We start from the raw sequence: 14,666 nt of genomic DNA, 5'->3' as shown, positions 1-14,666 counted from the left end.
CCCATCATCCAGCAACGCACAGGTCACTCACAACCATCCACCAACACACAAGTTATATTGCAACACACATATCTGCCGTCTTCCACCAACACACCAGTTACTGTCCATTATCTGCCAACGCACGTTATTGGCCATTATTCACCAACAGTAGTCTACCATCATCCACCAACACACAAGTTCCCGACTATCATTCACCGACACACACATCTGCCATCTTCCACCAACTCACAAGTATTCTACCATCATCCACTGACACACGTGATTGTTATAGGAAAATAACTGCAGATGCCGGTACAAATCGAAGGTATTTATTCACAAAATGCTGGAGTAACTCAGCAGGTCAGGCAGCATCTCAGGAGAGAAGATTCACAAAATGCTGGAGTAACTCAGCAGGTCAGGCAGCATCTCAGCTATTCACAAAATGCTGGAGTAACTCAGCACTATTCACAAAATAGAAACATAGAAACATAGAAAATAGGTGCAGGAGTAGGCCATTCGGCCCTTCGAGCCTGCACCACCATTCAATATGATCATGGCTGATCATCCAACTCAGTATCCCGTACCTGCCTTCTCTCCATACCCCCTGATCCCTTTAGCCACAAGGGCCACATCTAACTCCCTCTTAAATATAGCCAATGAACTGGCCTCAACTACCTTCTGTGGCAGAGAATTCCACAGATTCACCACTCTCTGTGTGAAAAAAAACGTTCTCATCTCGGTCCTAAAAGACTTCCCTCTTATCCTTAAACTGTGACCCCTTGTTCTGGACTTCCCCAACATCAGGAACAATCTTCCTGCATCTAGCCTGTCCAACCCCTTAAGAATTTTGTAAGTTTCTATAAGATCCCCCCTCAATCTTCTAAATTCCAGCGAGTACAAGCCGAGTCTATCCAGTCTTTCTTCATATGAAAGCCCTGCCATCCCAGGAATCAATCTGGTGAACCTTCTCTGTACTCCCTCTATGGCAAGAATATTCCCTCTATGGCAAGAATAAATGCTGGAGTAACTTAGCACTATTCACAAAATGCTGGAGTAACTCAGCACTATTCTGAAGAAGGGTCTCGACCCGAAACGTCACCCATTCCTTCTCTCCTGAGATACTGCCTGACCAGCTGAGTTACTCCAACATTTTGTGAATAAATACCCACGTGATAGTTATAATGCACAAATCTGCCATCTTCCACCAATCCACAAATCCACCACAATCATCCACCACACACATGTTATAGAGACAACGCACAAGTTACCTACCACAATCCATGAACGTGCAAGTCATGGCGGCAACACACAAGTTGTCTGCTTCTTCCATCAGCGCACCCAACATCTTTTTGCTTGTGGGTGGAAACTGGAGAACCCAGGGAAAACCTAGATCACAGGAAAATGTGGCCGCAGCAGGATGGAGCCCATGTGTTGGAGATGTGCAACAGTGTGCGATGGCTTGCTCACACTACCAGACCACACAGTGATCCTCAAAATCGGAGCATCACGTTGGGTGAAGTTGCACGTGCTTTTCAAGCACTGCACACACAGCCACCCTGTTATTGAGGAGACCACTGTTTGATCTCGAATCGACTTTATCCGCAGTCGACCCGGCGAGATCAACAACTTCATTTGGACAGAGCCTTCAATGCCGGTGAGAGGAAATGCTAGCTCAGGCGATCGACACGAATGCTGGAGTCACTCAGCGGGTCAGGCAGCTTCTCTGGAGAAAAAGAATGGGTGACCTTTCAGGTCAAGAGCCTTCTTCAGACTGAGCCAGGGGGAGAGGGAAACTAGAGGTATGAAAAGGGACAGAACAAATCAGAGCTGGCACCAACAACCCAGGCGAGGTGGAGCCCACGATGGTGATTCAGTGGCTTTAAGAAGCTCGGTAACTCCATGTAGTGGCAGTTTCCATCTTCTCCCTACTCTGCAGGTAAGGGTAGGGTTTTTGCTCCAGATTTAGACTGCAGGGGAAGTGATCCTCCAACAATTGATCCTCATGTTCCGACCTGCTCAATAATTTTATATGTGTATCGTACCTTTAATCCAATGAACTTTAGAGGACCATCAGCGAACCTTAACCAAACCACAATGAGTGATGGAGTCACACGACATGGGAACAGGCCTTTCGGCCCAAATCACCCATGCTGACCAAGATGCCCCATCTTCACTAGTCCCACCTGGTCACGTTAAGCCTACATCCCTCTAATCCTTTCCTATCTGAGGATGGTGAAATCCAAGTATAGGTTAGTTTTAAGGAGCATCCGTATAGAGTCATGGAGCAGAGAAACAGGTGCATTGGCCCAACCAACGCTTACGCCAACCATCTACACTAGTCCCATTTACTCGCATTAGAGCGAAGGGACATGAAGAGCAAGGAGATTTGCAGAGGAAATTCCACACGTTCGAGCCCAGCCAGATGTCACCATAGTTACCAAGTGGTGGAGGGATGAAAGATGGGAGAGGCCAAGAGACTGCACATAATTACGTATAGGAGCACAGGTCTTGGTGTGGGTAAGGAGGTTGAATTGCTGCACTCCGAACATTTGGAATCAGGTCAATGAATGAAGCAAACTTCATGTAAGTTCACGCAAAGACATAGCGTGGAGTGGATGGTAAGGGAAATGGCGGGTCACCTCCACACAAGGTGCCTTACTACGCAGGTACCTTCACCAATGGAAGTCCCGAAGTTGTCTTGGAAGTGTGCCACGGGCGATCCGGTGGGGGCGATCGGATCGGGGTGTATTCATTGTCATTGTCACTCGCTGATTCCTTTCTTTAGCCCATTATACGAGAGTATGAGATGTACGTAACCTTGAAGAAAAATAAGAAGGGAAGTCTGGGCTTCACCATAGTGCGCAGCAGACTGGACAACTGCTACTACATCCACGGCGTGCTGGACAACCCCGCCAAGGCCGACGGCAGACTAAGAGCAGGAGACAGGCTCATTACGGTAACGCTGGCTGATATGTACCCATTCTGCATCCGAGTTATTAGTGTGTCATCCTGACTGTGATCTATAGCGCGATAAATAAAGTAGATGGTGGGTGGGGGAGGGTCATACAACTTACAGCGCGGGGCAGCACATTAATGCAGCTGGTCGAGCTGCCGCCTCACAATGCCAGTGGCCCAGGTTTGATCCTTACCTTGGGCACTGTTTTATGTGGAGTCTGCACGTTCTCCCTGTGACCACGGGTGCTCCGGTTTCCTCCCACAATTCCAAAGGTTTGCAGGTTAATTGGCCCCTGGAAAATTGCCCCCAGTGTGTGAGAAAGTTAGATAGTGTTGTGAGGGTTTGACGGATGGTCGGTGTGGACTTGGTTGGTGAAAGACCCTGTGTCCATGCTATATCTCTAAACCAGACTAAGTATAAGAGAGGGTATGGTAGATCGGGCAGGGTTCAGTGTGTGGAAGGGTGTGGTTTCAATCAGGCACTATATAAGGGAGGGAAGGGGTTTGGATCGGGTGCAGTGTGTGGGAGGGTGGCTGGGAGGATCATTCAAGGTACAGTTCGAAGGTATCACAAAATGCTGGAGTAACTCAGCGGGTCAGGCAGCATCTCGGGAGAGACGGAATGGGTGACGTTTCGGGACGAGACCCTTCTTCAGACTGAGTTGAGTCAGACCGGAATTTACACTGGAATTTAGAAGGATGAGAGGGGATCTTATCGAAACATATAAGATTATTAAGGGGTTGGACACGTTAGAGGCAGGAAACATGTTCCCAATGTTGGGGGAGTCCAGAACAAGGGGCCACAGTTTAAGAATAAGGGGTAGACCATTTAGAACGGAGACGAGGAAAAACTTTTTCAGTCAGAGAGTTGTAAATCTGTGGAATTCTCTGCCTCAGAAGGCAGTGGAGGCCAAGTCTCTGAATGCATTCAAGAGAGAGCTAGATAGAGCTCTTAAGGATTGCGGAGTCAGGGGTTATGGGGAGAAGGCAGGAACGGGGTACTGATTGAGAATGATCAGCCATGATCACATTGAATGGTGGTGCTGGCTCAAAGGGCTGAATGGCCTCCTCCTGCACCTATTGTCTATTGTCTATTGACCCGCTGAGTTACTCCAGCATTTTGTGATACCTTCGATTTGAACCAGCATCTGCAGTTGTTTTCCTATTCAAGGTACAGTGTTTAGTTTAGAGATACAGCACGGAAGCAGGCCCTTCGGCCCACTGAGTCCATGCCAACCAGCGATCCCCACACGCTAACACTATCCTACACACACTAGAGACAATTTTCAATTTTTACCGAAGCCAATTATGCTACAAACCTGTCCGTCTTTGGAGTGTGGAAGGAAACTGGGACACCCGGAGAAAACCCACGCAGGAGAACATACAAACTCCGTGCAGACAGCACCCGTGGTCAGGATCGAACCTGGGTCTCTGGCGCTGTAAGGCAGCAACTCTACCGCCGCGCCACCGTGTCGGCTTAGGAGGGTGTGGTTTGAAACAGGTACAGTGTGTTAGGGGGAAGGGGGTGGGGGGTTTGGAGCTAATACAGTGGGTGGGAGAGAGAGGGGGGCAGGCTCACACAAGGTCCAGTGCATGGGAAGGTGTGGTTTGACAGACTTCAGTGTGCGGGAGGGTGGAGCGTTCAGGCAGGGTGTGAGAGGGTGGGACCGGTGGTACATTGGACTACATTGGTAGTGTTTCTAACCAGATACAGCGTGCAGGAACATTGGCAAACGGACAGGGCACTGTGCGTTCTGAGATTTGGGTGAAGTTTTCAAGAGAGAGTTGGAGGTAGAGTTAGCTCTTAGGTCTAACGGAATCAAGGGATATGGGGAAAAAGCAGGAACAGGGTACTGATTTTAGATGATCAGCCATGATCATATTGATTGGCGGTGCGGGCTCGAAGGGCCGAATGGCCTACTCCTGCACCTATTTTTCTCTGTTTCTATGTCTAACACTGTGTATCACGGGAGACGCTATCTTGTCTCATCGATCAGAGTGTGTTTCTCTTACTGTCCACGGTTGAGGGAGGTTTATCTGGTAAGATGGCTGTTAAGTAAACAACAGTTGATCCGGTGGTAACCAAGATGAATAACTCCCTGACCAAGCTTGCAATCAATCTCTTTTCATCTGCAAATCATCAGGAAACTCAATTGGGGAATCGTTACATAAAATCTATAAATTCCCCAGCAATATTTTGAGAAGTGCTGATAAGTTTATAGAGTGCAGCAGAGCTAATAACCATTATCAGGATGTCTGCCTCTTTAATACAGCCCCGCTACAGCACAGGAAGGTGTTGTGCAATATTCCCCTGTCTCATCATTAGTCTGTGATCGGACTCATTTATGCACTAAAGTGCAGTGCAGAAAGTAATAAAAAGAGGATCAATAATCCTTTGGAATTTATTTTGTTTATTCAATAGTGACTCAATTCAAGGGCTGACAATTCCCCTCGGATCTCTTTCTCTCGAACGCTGATGTCTTCAAAAGTCACAAGCCTGCCACCCATTTCTGTAACGTCAGCAAACTATCGGAAGGCAGTGGCCGATAAACTTGCCCCACTTCCTAAATGTCACTGGGTTCATCCATGTGGAAGCTGTGGAATTATCTAATGTTTGCATTGATTCTCTCCCTCGTACCCTCAGCTGCTCCCAAACACCCACTCGTAAGAATGATTCACCCTGTGGTTAGTTTCAAAGACAGCACCCGCTCTACCAACACTTTCCATCTTCGAGTGAGGTGTCGAAACATAGGAAGGCAGAAATTAGGAGCAAAAAATAGGCCATCCTGCCACGGGTTTCCAACTATCTCACTCCCAAATACGGGACAGGGTGACGTCACCGCCCCGCGCTCCATGTGACTCATCCAGCCAGCGGCCACGTGCTCCCGCTCCACCAATGGCGGCCGCCCGGGCCGGGAGGAGGGTTGCCATGTAACCTCTGTTAGGTGAACACACTCGGCTCCGCTCCCCGAACACACTCCGTTAGCCTACACTGTCCGGGCCGACAGCGGCCCGCTGGCCGAATACGGGACAAGGGCGGTCCAAAATATTTTAGCCCAAAATACGGGATGTCCCGGCTAATATGGGACAGTTGGCGACCCTAATCCTGCCCCTTGAAATTGCATTGTCGTTCAGTACAATCTTGGCTAATCTTTATTTTTTCTGTACTGTATCAAGTGACAAACGCAAACTACATGTCAATTGAGCTCTGGAGGAAGGAGTGTATCCTTGGTCACCATTCTCAGGCATATGGAGTGCCTTAGTCTCTCAACTCTTGACATCAAAGTTAGTGCGTCCCAATTTGCAGAGGTGGACGAGCTCAGTGGGTTTCTGTTTAGATTTTTTTTTTAGATTATTTTTAGATTTAGAGATACAGTTTCGGCCCACCGGGTCCGCGCCGCCCAGCGATCCCCGCACACTAACACTATCCTACACCCACTAGGGACAATTTTTACATTTACCCAGTCAATTAACCTACATACCTGTACGTCTTTGGAGTGTGGGAGGAAACCGAAGATCTCGGAGAAAACCCACGCAGGTCACGGGGAGAACGGACAAACTCCGTACAGACAGCGCCCATAGTCAGGATCGAACCTGAGTCTCCGGGGGTTGCATTCGCTGTAAGGCAGCAACTCTACCGCTGCGCCACCATGCCGCCGTTTCTCCTCCCGAGATGGATAACTTCATAATTATAATTCTTCTGCCATGAATCTACCCACTCGCTCAACTGAGTCAAGAGTCAAGAGTGTTTAATTGCCAATGTACAGAAAACGAACAATGAAATTCAGTTTCAGTTTAGTTTATTGTCACGTGTGCCAAGGTACAGTGAGAATCTTTTGTTGCGTGCTAACCAGCCTTCTTCCTTGCAAATTCTTACTTGCAGCAGCACAACAGGTCTGTAAACACAGTGACGTCTTACCGAGTCCACATCGCAAGATTAGAAGTTGTTCAGCCAGAGCTGAGCACACTTCTCGGCATCTGCGTACAATGGCGTCTTGTGCCTCTTGTGCTTCTTGTGCATAGTGGTGGAACGATTGGTGGAAACAGGGCCCAACACAATAAATGAATTGCATTGAAGTCATGGCTGACAAGTAGCTGGGAATGGGGCTTTGCCATTCTATCTATGCTGACATTACAGGGCAGTACTGAGAAAGAGTCACACTTCAGTGGGCCTATCTTTGAGATTAGATATTTGACAAGAAAGATCAAGGAAATGGACCCTAAATTACATGGATTATATACAGCAGAGAAGAGGTTTGGAGTAAGGGCAAATCGTAAGTTAACGTTTCCATTGTTGTGTAGGTAAACGGCTTTGATGTCACAAACATTTCACATGAGAATGTCATTAACCTGCTATGGGCAGCTCCAATCAAGCTCACCCTGATGGTGGGGCGTTCTGCCCAGAACCTGCTTCCAGCTCTGCCCCTGGAAAAGATCCCTGATATCATCCTGGAGAAAGGGCCGAACGGACAATTAGGTAACTCTGTTCTCCCAGTAGAGTATCGACTAGTGCTTATGGACCTGGAGTCGTGCTGCTTCTCATTGTTTCAATCAGCTGCAGGCTATTTCTTTGCACTGGGAACCCACTGAAATATATGCCGTTGCTTTCTTTAAAAATAGATGGGGACAAAAACTTTGTGGAAAGTTTGCTGAACTTCTAATTAATTTTACATACCAGAAAACACAGCATTAATAAGGTTCTTGTTGGAATACACCACACGTATTCCTAAGAGAGATCTATAAGAAAATAACTGCAGATGCTGGTACAAATCAAAGGTATTTATTCACAAAATGCTGGAGTAACTCAGCAGGTCAGGCAGCATCTCGGGAGAGAAGGAATGGGTGACGTTTCGGGTTGAGACCCTTCTTCAGACTGATGTCAGGGGGGCACGACAAAGGAAGGATACAGGTGGAGACAGGAAGATAGAGGGAGATCTGGGAAGGGGGAGGGGAAGAGAGGAACTATCTAAAGTTGGAGAAATCAATGTTCATACCGCTGGGCTTCAAGCTGCCCAAGTGAAATATGAGGTGCTGTTCCTCCAATTTCCGGTGGGCCTCACTATGGAACTGGAGGAGGCCTATGACAGAAAGGTCAGAATGGGAATGGGAGGGGGCTCGGCGACGCGATCGTTTCGCTCAACACCTGCGCTCGTCCGCGTTAAACAAACTGATCTCCCGGTGGCTGAGCACTTCAACTCCCCCTCCCACTCCCAGTCTGACCTTTCTGTCATGGGCCTCCTCCAGTGCCATAGTGAGGCCCACCGGAAATTGGAGGAACAGCACCTCATATTTTGCTTGGGCAGCTTGCAGCCCAGTGGCATGAACATTGACCTCCAACTTTAGATAGTTCCTCTGTCCCTCTCTTCCCCTCCCCCTTCCCAGATCTCCCTCTATCTTCCTGTCTCCACCTATATCCTTCCTTTGTCCCGCCCCCCTGACATCAGTCTGACGAAGGGTCTCGACCCGAAACGTCACCCATTCCTTCTCTCCCGAGATGCTGCCTGACCTGCTGAGTTACTCCAGCATTTTGTGAATAAATACCTAAGAGAGATCTCATCATAGGAGGTTCAGGAATAACTTGTGCATCGAATTTTATAATCGGTGGGTTTCTATTTAATTTTTTCAGCATAGCAACGGTCACCCTGTGTTGAAAGCAAAACACGGATGACGTCTTTTTAAACGTATATTTTCACAATCCACTAGAAACCATGGCAATAGAAATCAGATAAAAGGGTCTGAAAACGTCTACAAATGTTACCATTCCCAAGGTGGCTTAATGACTTAAGATAGGCACAAAAAGCTGGAGTAACTCAGCGGGACAGGCAGCAACTCTGGAGAGAAGGAACGGATGATGTTTCGGGTTGAGACCCATCTTGTCTCTGAATTTAAAGCAGGGAGCAGCTGACCCCTACGATGCCTTTGAGCAAAGTGGGCATCATTAATTTTGAGGAGTCTGCAGCGTTTCCTTTGGTGCTGAACACATCTAGGGTTAGGGATGCCAACTATCTCACTCCCAAATAAGGGACAAGGTGACGTCACTGCCCCGCGCCCCACGTGACCTCACCCAGCCAGCGGCCACGTGCTCCTGCTCCACCAATGGCGGCCAGCCCGGGCCGGGTGGCGGGTTGCTACGCAACCTCCTCTAGGCAGTGCCCGGGCCTCCGGATCTACACTGTTCGGACCTACACTGTCCGGACCTACAGTGACCGAGCCTAAGTTCTTTAAAGATAAATATTTTTGCGGGACAGGCAGCATCTCTGGAGAGAAGGAATGGGTGACGTTTCAGGTCGAGACCCTTCTTCAGACTGTAATTGATAAATTGGCTGCCATCTAAAATAATAGTGGTCATAAAGAACCTGCCATGAACGTACCGTTTGATTTACTAACACGCTGAAATATACTTTATTATAACTGTAGTCTGTTTTATAGACTGTGCTGGAAAGCTGATGGATGTCAATATTCTTTTGTCAATGTGGAGCAATGTCAACAACACTCCTCAGTGCGCATGCATTTGAGGAATGTTGATGCGATGGGACCTTGGCAGATTTATTGACTAATCATCCACACAGTTGTCACTAAAAAATGCATTCTTGATGCATCGGGGCCCATCTTAAACTGCAGCAAGAAGTGTGAACAGAATGATAATGCCCTGAACATTGCATTATATATACTGCGCTGATCTAGTAACGTTTCGGTGCTATATTGGACCACTGATTGACAGACAAAACACAAAATGGCAACATTTAGTGACCTTCTGCAAATGTGTAGGTAGACACAAAATGCTGGAGTAACTCAGCAGGACAGGCAGCATCTCTGGAGAGAAGGAATTGGTGACGTTTCGGGTCGAGACCCTTCTCTATTCTTTCTCTGCAGAGATGCTGCCTGTCCCGCTGAGTTACTCCAGCATTTTGTGTCTACCTTCGATTTAAACCAGCACCTGCAGTTCTTTCCTACACATTCTGCAAATGTGACCCAGACTCGGCCTGAAGTTATATTTTGTGATTTCTTCCTAATGCCTCAATCAGTCCAGAACTGAAAGCTGACGGGCAGTGAAGCTCAAAGACTCGGGCTTCCCCCTGGAGTCATGAGGTCATGAGTGATAGGAACAGAAATTAGGCCATTCGGCCCATCAAGTCTACTCCGCCATTCAATCATGGCAGATTTATCTCTCCCTCCTAACCCCATTCTCCTGCCTTCTCCCCATAACCTCTGACACCCGCACTAATCAAGACACACTCTGCCTTAGTGTGAATGGCACAATGATCCTAAAATAGATATTTTTAAGGCAGAGATAGATAGATAGATGGATAGACAGATGGATAGACAGATAGATAGACAGATAGACAGACAGACAGACAGACAGAGAGACAGAGAGACAGACAGACAGACAGACAGACAGACAGACAGACAGACAGACAGACAGACAGACAGACAGACAGACAGACAGACAGACAGACAGACAGACAGACAGACAGACAGACAGACAGACTGACTGACTGTTTGATTCGGTAGATGGATGGAGTAAGTGACAAAGGCTAGAGGTGAAAGGAGACAGTGTCAGTGAAGGAAAAAATAGGAGTGAAATGTAAAGCCGGGGGGGTGAATATAAGTGGAAGGGGACAGGGAGGAGGGAATATAAGAGAGATGAGTATATGAAGGAGGGGGAAGGGGGAAGGTGGAAGGTGGCTGTCCCACTGAGTTACTCCAGCATTTTGTGTCTATTTCCTGACCCAAAATGTCATCTGTCCATTTCCTCCACAGCTGCTGCCTAACCCGGTGAGATTCTCCAGCACTTTGTGTTTTGATTGAGATTCCAGCCATCTGTAGCTCCTTGTGTCGACAACAAAATCCACATTATTTTACTTTATTTTAATGCTTTTAGTTTTTAGGACTTAATGGGTTTTAGTTCATATTTAATAAGTTTGGTTTTTAGAAATCTTTTTGATCTCGTCACTAAATGCCTCTGTTGGCACCAGTGACAACGTGTACAAGCATTTTTTACTGCTGGCTGCTGTGAAAGTCCCTCAGCATACAGTAAATGGGTGATGCGGTGGCGTAGCGGTAGAGCTGCTGCCTTACAGCGCCAGAGACCCCGGTTCGATCCTGACCACGGGTGTTGTCTGTACGGAATTTGTACGTTCTCCCCGTGACCGCGTGGGGTTTTCTCCCGGGTGCCCCGGTTTCCTCCCACACTCCAAAGACGTACAGATTTGTAGGCCAATTGGCTTTGGTAAAATTGGAAGTTGTCCCCAGTGTGTAGGATAGTGCCAGTGTACGGGGTGATCGCTGGTCGTGATGGGCTCGGTGGGCTGAAGGGGGCCTGTTTCCCTGCTGTATCTCCAAGTAAAGTGAAGGGCCTCAGGACTTGCTACCAGAGGTCTCATCAACACACTGACACTGCCCCACCTCACCTGTTGGGCGAGGGTGGTCAGCTTGTCCACCTCTAGTAAATGTGCAAAGGAACAAGGCCTCTGGGCTACAGTTGAAGCCTAACTATTGTATAGATTACAGTGAAAGGGTCAGGTAGGGAAGAGATGGAAAGGCTCATCTGGAGCTTTCAACTTTTTAAGATCAGATGGTCTCTTCTTATTCCATACACCCATCTAATACATCAGTTCAGTTCACTTCAGTTCATTTTATTGTCACGTGGACTGAGGTACAGTGAAAAGCTTTTGTTGCGTGCCAACCAGCCAGTGGAAAGACAATAGACAATAGACAATAGGTGCAGGAGGAGGCCATTCGGCCCTTTGAGCCAGCACCGCCATTCAATGTGATCATGGCTGATCATTCTCAATCAGTACCCCGTTCCTGCCTTCTCCCCATACCCCCTGACTCCGCTATCCTTAAGAGCTCTATCTAGCTCTCTCTTGAATGCATTCAGAGAATTGGCCTCCACTGCCTTCTGAGTCAGAGAATTCCACAGATTCACAACTCTCTGACTGAAATTTTTTTTCCTCATCTCAGTTCTAAATGGCCTACCCCTTATTCTTAAACTGTGGCCCCTTGTTCTGGACTCCCGCAACATTGGGAACATGTTTCCTGCCTCTAACGTGTCCAACCCCTTAATAATCTTATACGTTTCGATAAGATCTCCTCCCATCCTTCTAAATTCCAGTGTATACAAGCCTAGTCGCTCCAGTCTTTCAACATATGACAGTCCCGCCATTCCGGGTATTAACCTAGTAAACCTACGCTGCACGCCCTCAATAGCATGAATATCCTTCCTCAAATTTGGAGACCAAAACTGCACACAGTACTCTAGGTGCGGTCTCACTAGGGCCTTGTACAACTGCAGAAGGACCTCTTTGCTCCTATACTCAACTCCTCTTGTTATGAAGGCCAACATTCCATTGGCTTTCCTCACTGCCTGCTGTACCTGCATGCTTCCTTTCAGTGACTGATGCACTAGGACACCCAGATCTCGTTGTATGTGATTACAATCGAGCCATTCACAGTGTACGGACACATGATGAGGGAATAACGTTTAGTGCAAGGTAAAGTCAGTAAAGTCCGATCAAAGATAGTTCGTTAGTAGTTCAGGACAGCTCTCTGATTGCAGTGGGATGGTTCAGATGCTTGTTAATAGCTGGGAAGTTTCACAGTTCTATACATGCCATGCAGACTAGAAAATAGAGACTGGTAACTGAGGGTGATCAGGGGCCTATAATTTATCTTTCGTTCCTCTTAAAATCCAAAGAGAATTAGCTGAATCTTCGCCATAGATTTATACATCGTGGAAACATGCCCACACTGACCGACATGTCCCATCTACACTAGTACCACCTGTTTGCATTTGGCCCATATCCCTCTAAACCTGTCCTATCCATGTACCTGCCTAAATGTTTCTTAAATGTTGTGATAATACCTGCCTTAACTACCTCCTCCGGCAGCTCATTCCATGCGCCCACCCCCCATTGTGTAAAACTATTACCCCTCAGGTTCCTATTAAATTTTTCCCCCCTCACCTTAAACCTATGTCCTCTAGTTCTCGATTCCCCTACTCTGGACAAGAGACTGTGCGTTTATCCGATCTATCGTCATTTATGATTAGTGTTATTTTGAGCTGCATTAATATCCAATCCTAAAATTGTTTGGCTTATCACAGAATTATTTGTTCGAATTAATTAGGAAGAAGGCTGTAAATGCTCTGAGCTGGGGGAGTTAAATCCCTTCATCTGTAAGCTTGTCTGTCTATTGCCCTTTAGCATTGCTGATGAGGAGGAAATGTTCATTCATCACACAAGGAAAGATGATTTAGTTGATGGAACCCTAGTCAAAGTGACATGTAGATGACTTTCCTGATCTCAGCTCCAGGAGGGAGCTGGTTATGCCATGGTGCGCCAGTGAATATGTGACTAATATACTTTGCGGTTGGTCTGATTGCAGTCTGTGCTTGTTGCCACAGGTTTGAAGTTAACAGGGGGGATAGGCAGTAAATGGCAAGGTGTCTATGTGCTGGAGGTTGTGCCGAATTCACCCGCCAGCCTGGAAGGCAGCCTACAGCCACGAGACAAGATCCTCTACATCTGTGACATCTGCACCATGGGCATGACGTTGGACAATGCAGTGAGGGCCTGTGACACTCCGAATGGCCAAATAACCATCAAGGCCATGAGGTAAGTCAGGTTTGCGAGAAAGCTTTGCAAATTGCATTGCCTCATTGTCAGCTCCGGTTCTATCAGCCAACCTAAACATAGAAACATAGACAACATAGACAATAGGTGCAGGAGGAGGCCATTCGACCCTCAAGCCAGCACCGCCATTCATTGCGATCATGGCTGATCGTCCCCAATCAATACCCCGTGCCTGCCTTCTCTCCATATCCCTTAGCCCCTAGAGCTCTATCTAACAACACATGTTCACAGGTTCTAGGCCACTCAAAGTTTCTACCCCACCATTCAATCATGGCTGATCCATCTCTCCCTTTCAACCCCATTCTCCTGCCTTCTCCCCAAAAACCTCTGACACCCGCACTAATCAGGAAACATTCACTAAACGTTAGGGAAACATTCGCACTTCAGATGAATTACACATTTTCTTCACCTCCAACATCAAGCCACATTTAAATTCATTTCGGAGTCGTTCGTTAGCAGTTCTACGGCACCACAGTCTTGGACGATCAACACACTTACAATAGACACAAAATGCTGGTGTAACTCAGCAGGAAAAGTGGCATCTCTGGATAGAAGGAATGGATGAAGTTAAGGGTCCAGACCCTTCTTCAGACAATTTGTTGAGGTACATAAGAAATATAAACATTCATGGAAAAAAATGGGAAAAATAGGCACCTTGTGTTATATTCCTGATTATGCACTGGTTATATGCACTGGTTATATTCCTGAATTAAATGCATTAATTTAAGCATTTAAACAGGCGAGAATTTGAGTGCATTATTTCAAAAATATAGCATGTAAATTTTGGTTTGGTATTAATTAAACAAGCACATAATTTTTTTTTTAAATGCATAAATCAAACATGCGTAAATGCAAGGTGTCTGTATCAAACTTTTTGTTTGAGTCCAGACAATTCAATCAGAGAAATAAGAGTAAATCATCTCACACCTTGCGCCTATCAGGGGGTATGGGGAGAAGGCAGGAACGGGGTACTGATTGAGAATGATCAGCCATGATCACATTGAATGGTGGTGCTGGCTCGAAGGGCCGAATGGCCTCCTCCTGCACCTATTGTCTATTGTCAATGAGACACTGAGTGATCTGTACCCTGGCCCCATC

The 14,666-nt window shown here is 47.0% G+C and overlaps 1 protein-coding gene across 1 annotated transcript in view; it reads left to right on the top strand.

Annotated features, from left to right (window-relative positions):
* Positions 1-14,666, top strand: part of ptpn20 (protein tyrosine phosphatase non-receptor type 20) — a 273,022-nt gene that overhangs the window by 184,096 nt on the left and 74,260 nt on the right. Inside the window, exons 31-33 of the mRNA XM_078428348.1 lie at positions 2,765-2,935; positions 7,237-7,411; positions 13,340-13,550. Of these exons, the coding sequence (XP_078284474.1) occupies positions 2,765-2,935; positions 7,237-7,411; positions 13,340-13,550 (557 nt within the window). The remainder of the gene's footprint in view (positions 1-2,764; positions 2,936-7,236; positions 7,412-13,339; positions 13,551-14,666) is intronic.

Source organism: Rhinoraja longicauda, chromosome 35 (genome assembly GCF_053455715.1).
Source record: "Rhinoraja longicauda isolate Sanriku21f chromosome 35, sRhiLon1.1, whole genome shotgun sequence".
NCBI lineage: Eukaryota > Metazoa > Chordata > Chondrichthyes > Rajiformes > Arhynchobatidae > Rhinoraja > Rhinoraja longicauda.
This window is presented reverse-complemented; position numbering and strand designations above follow the sequence as displayed.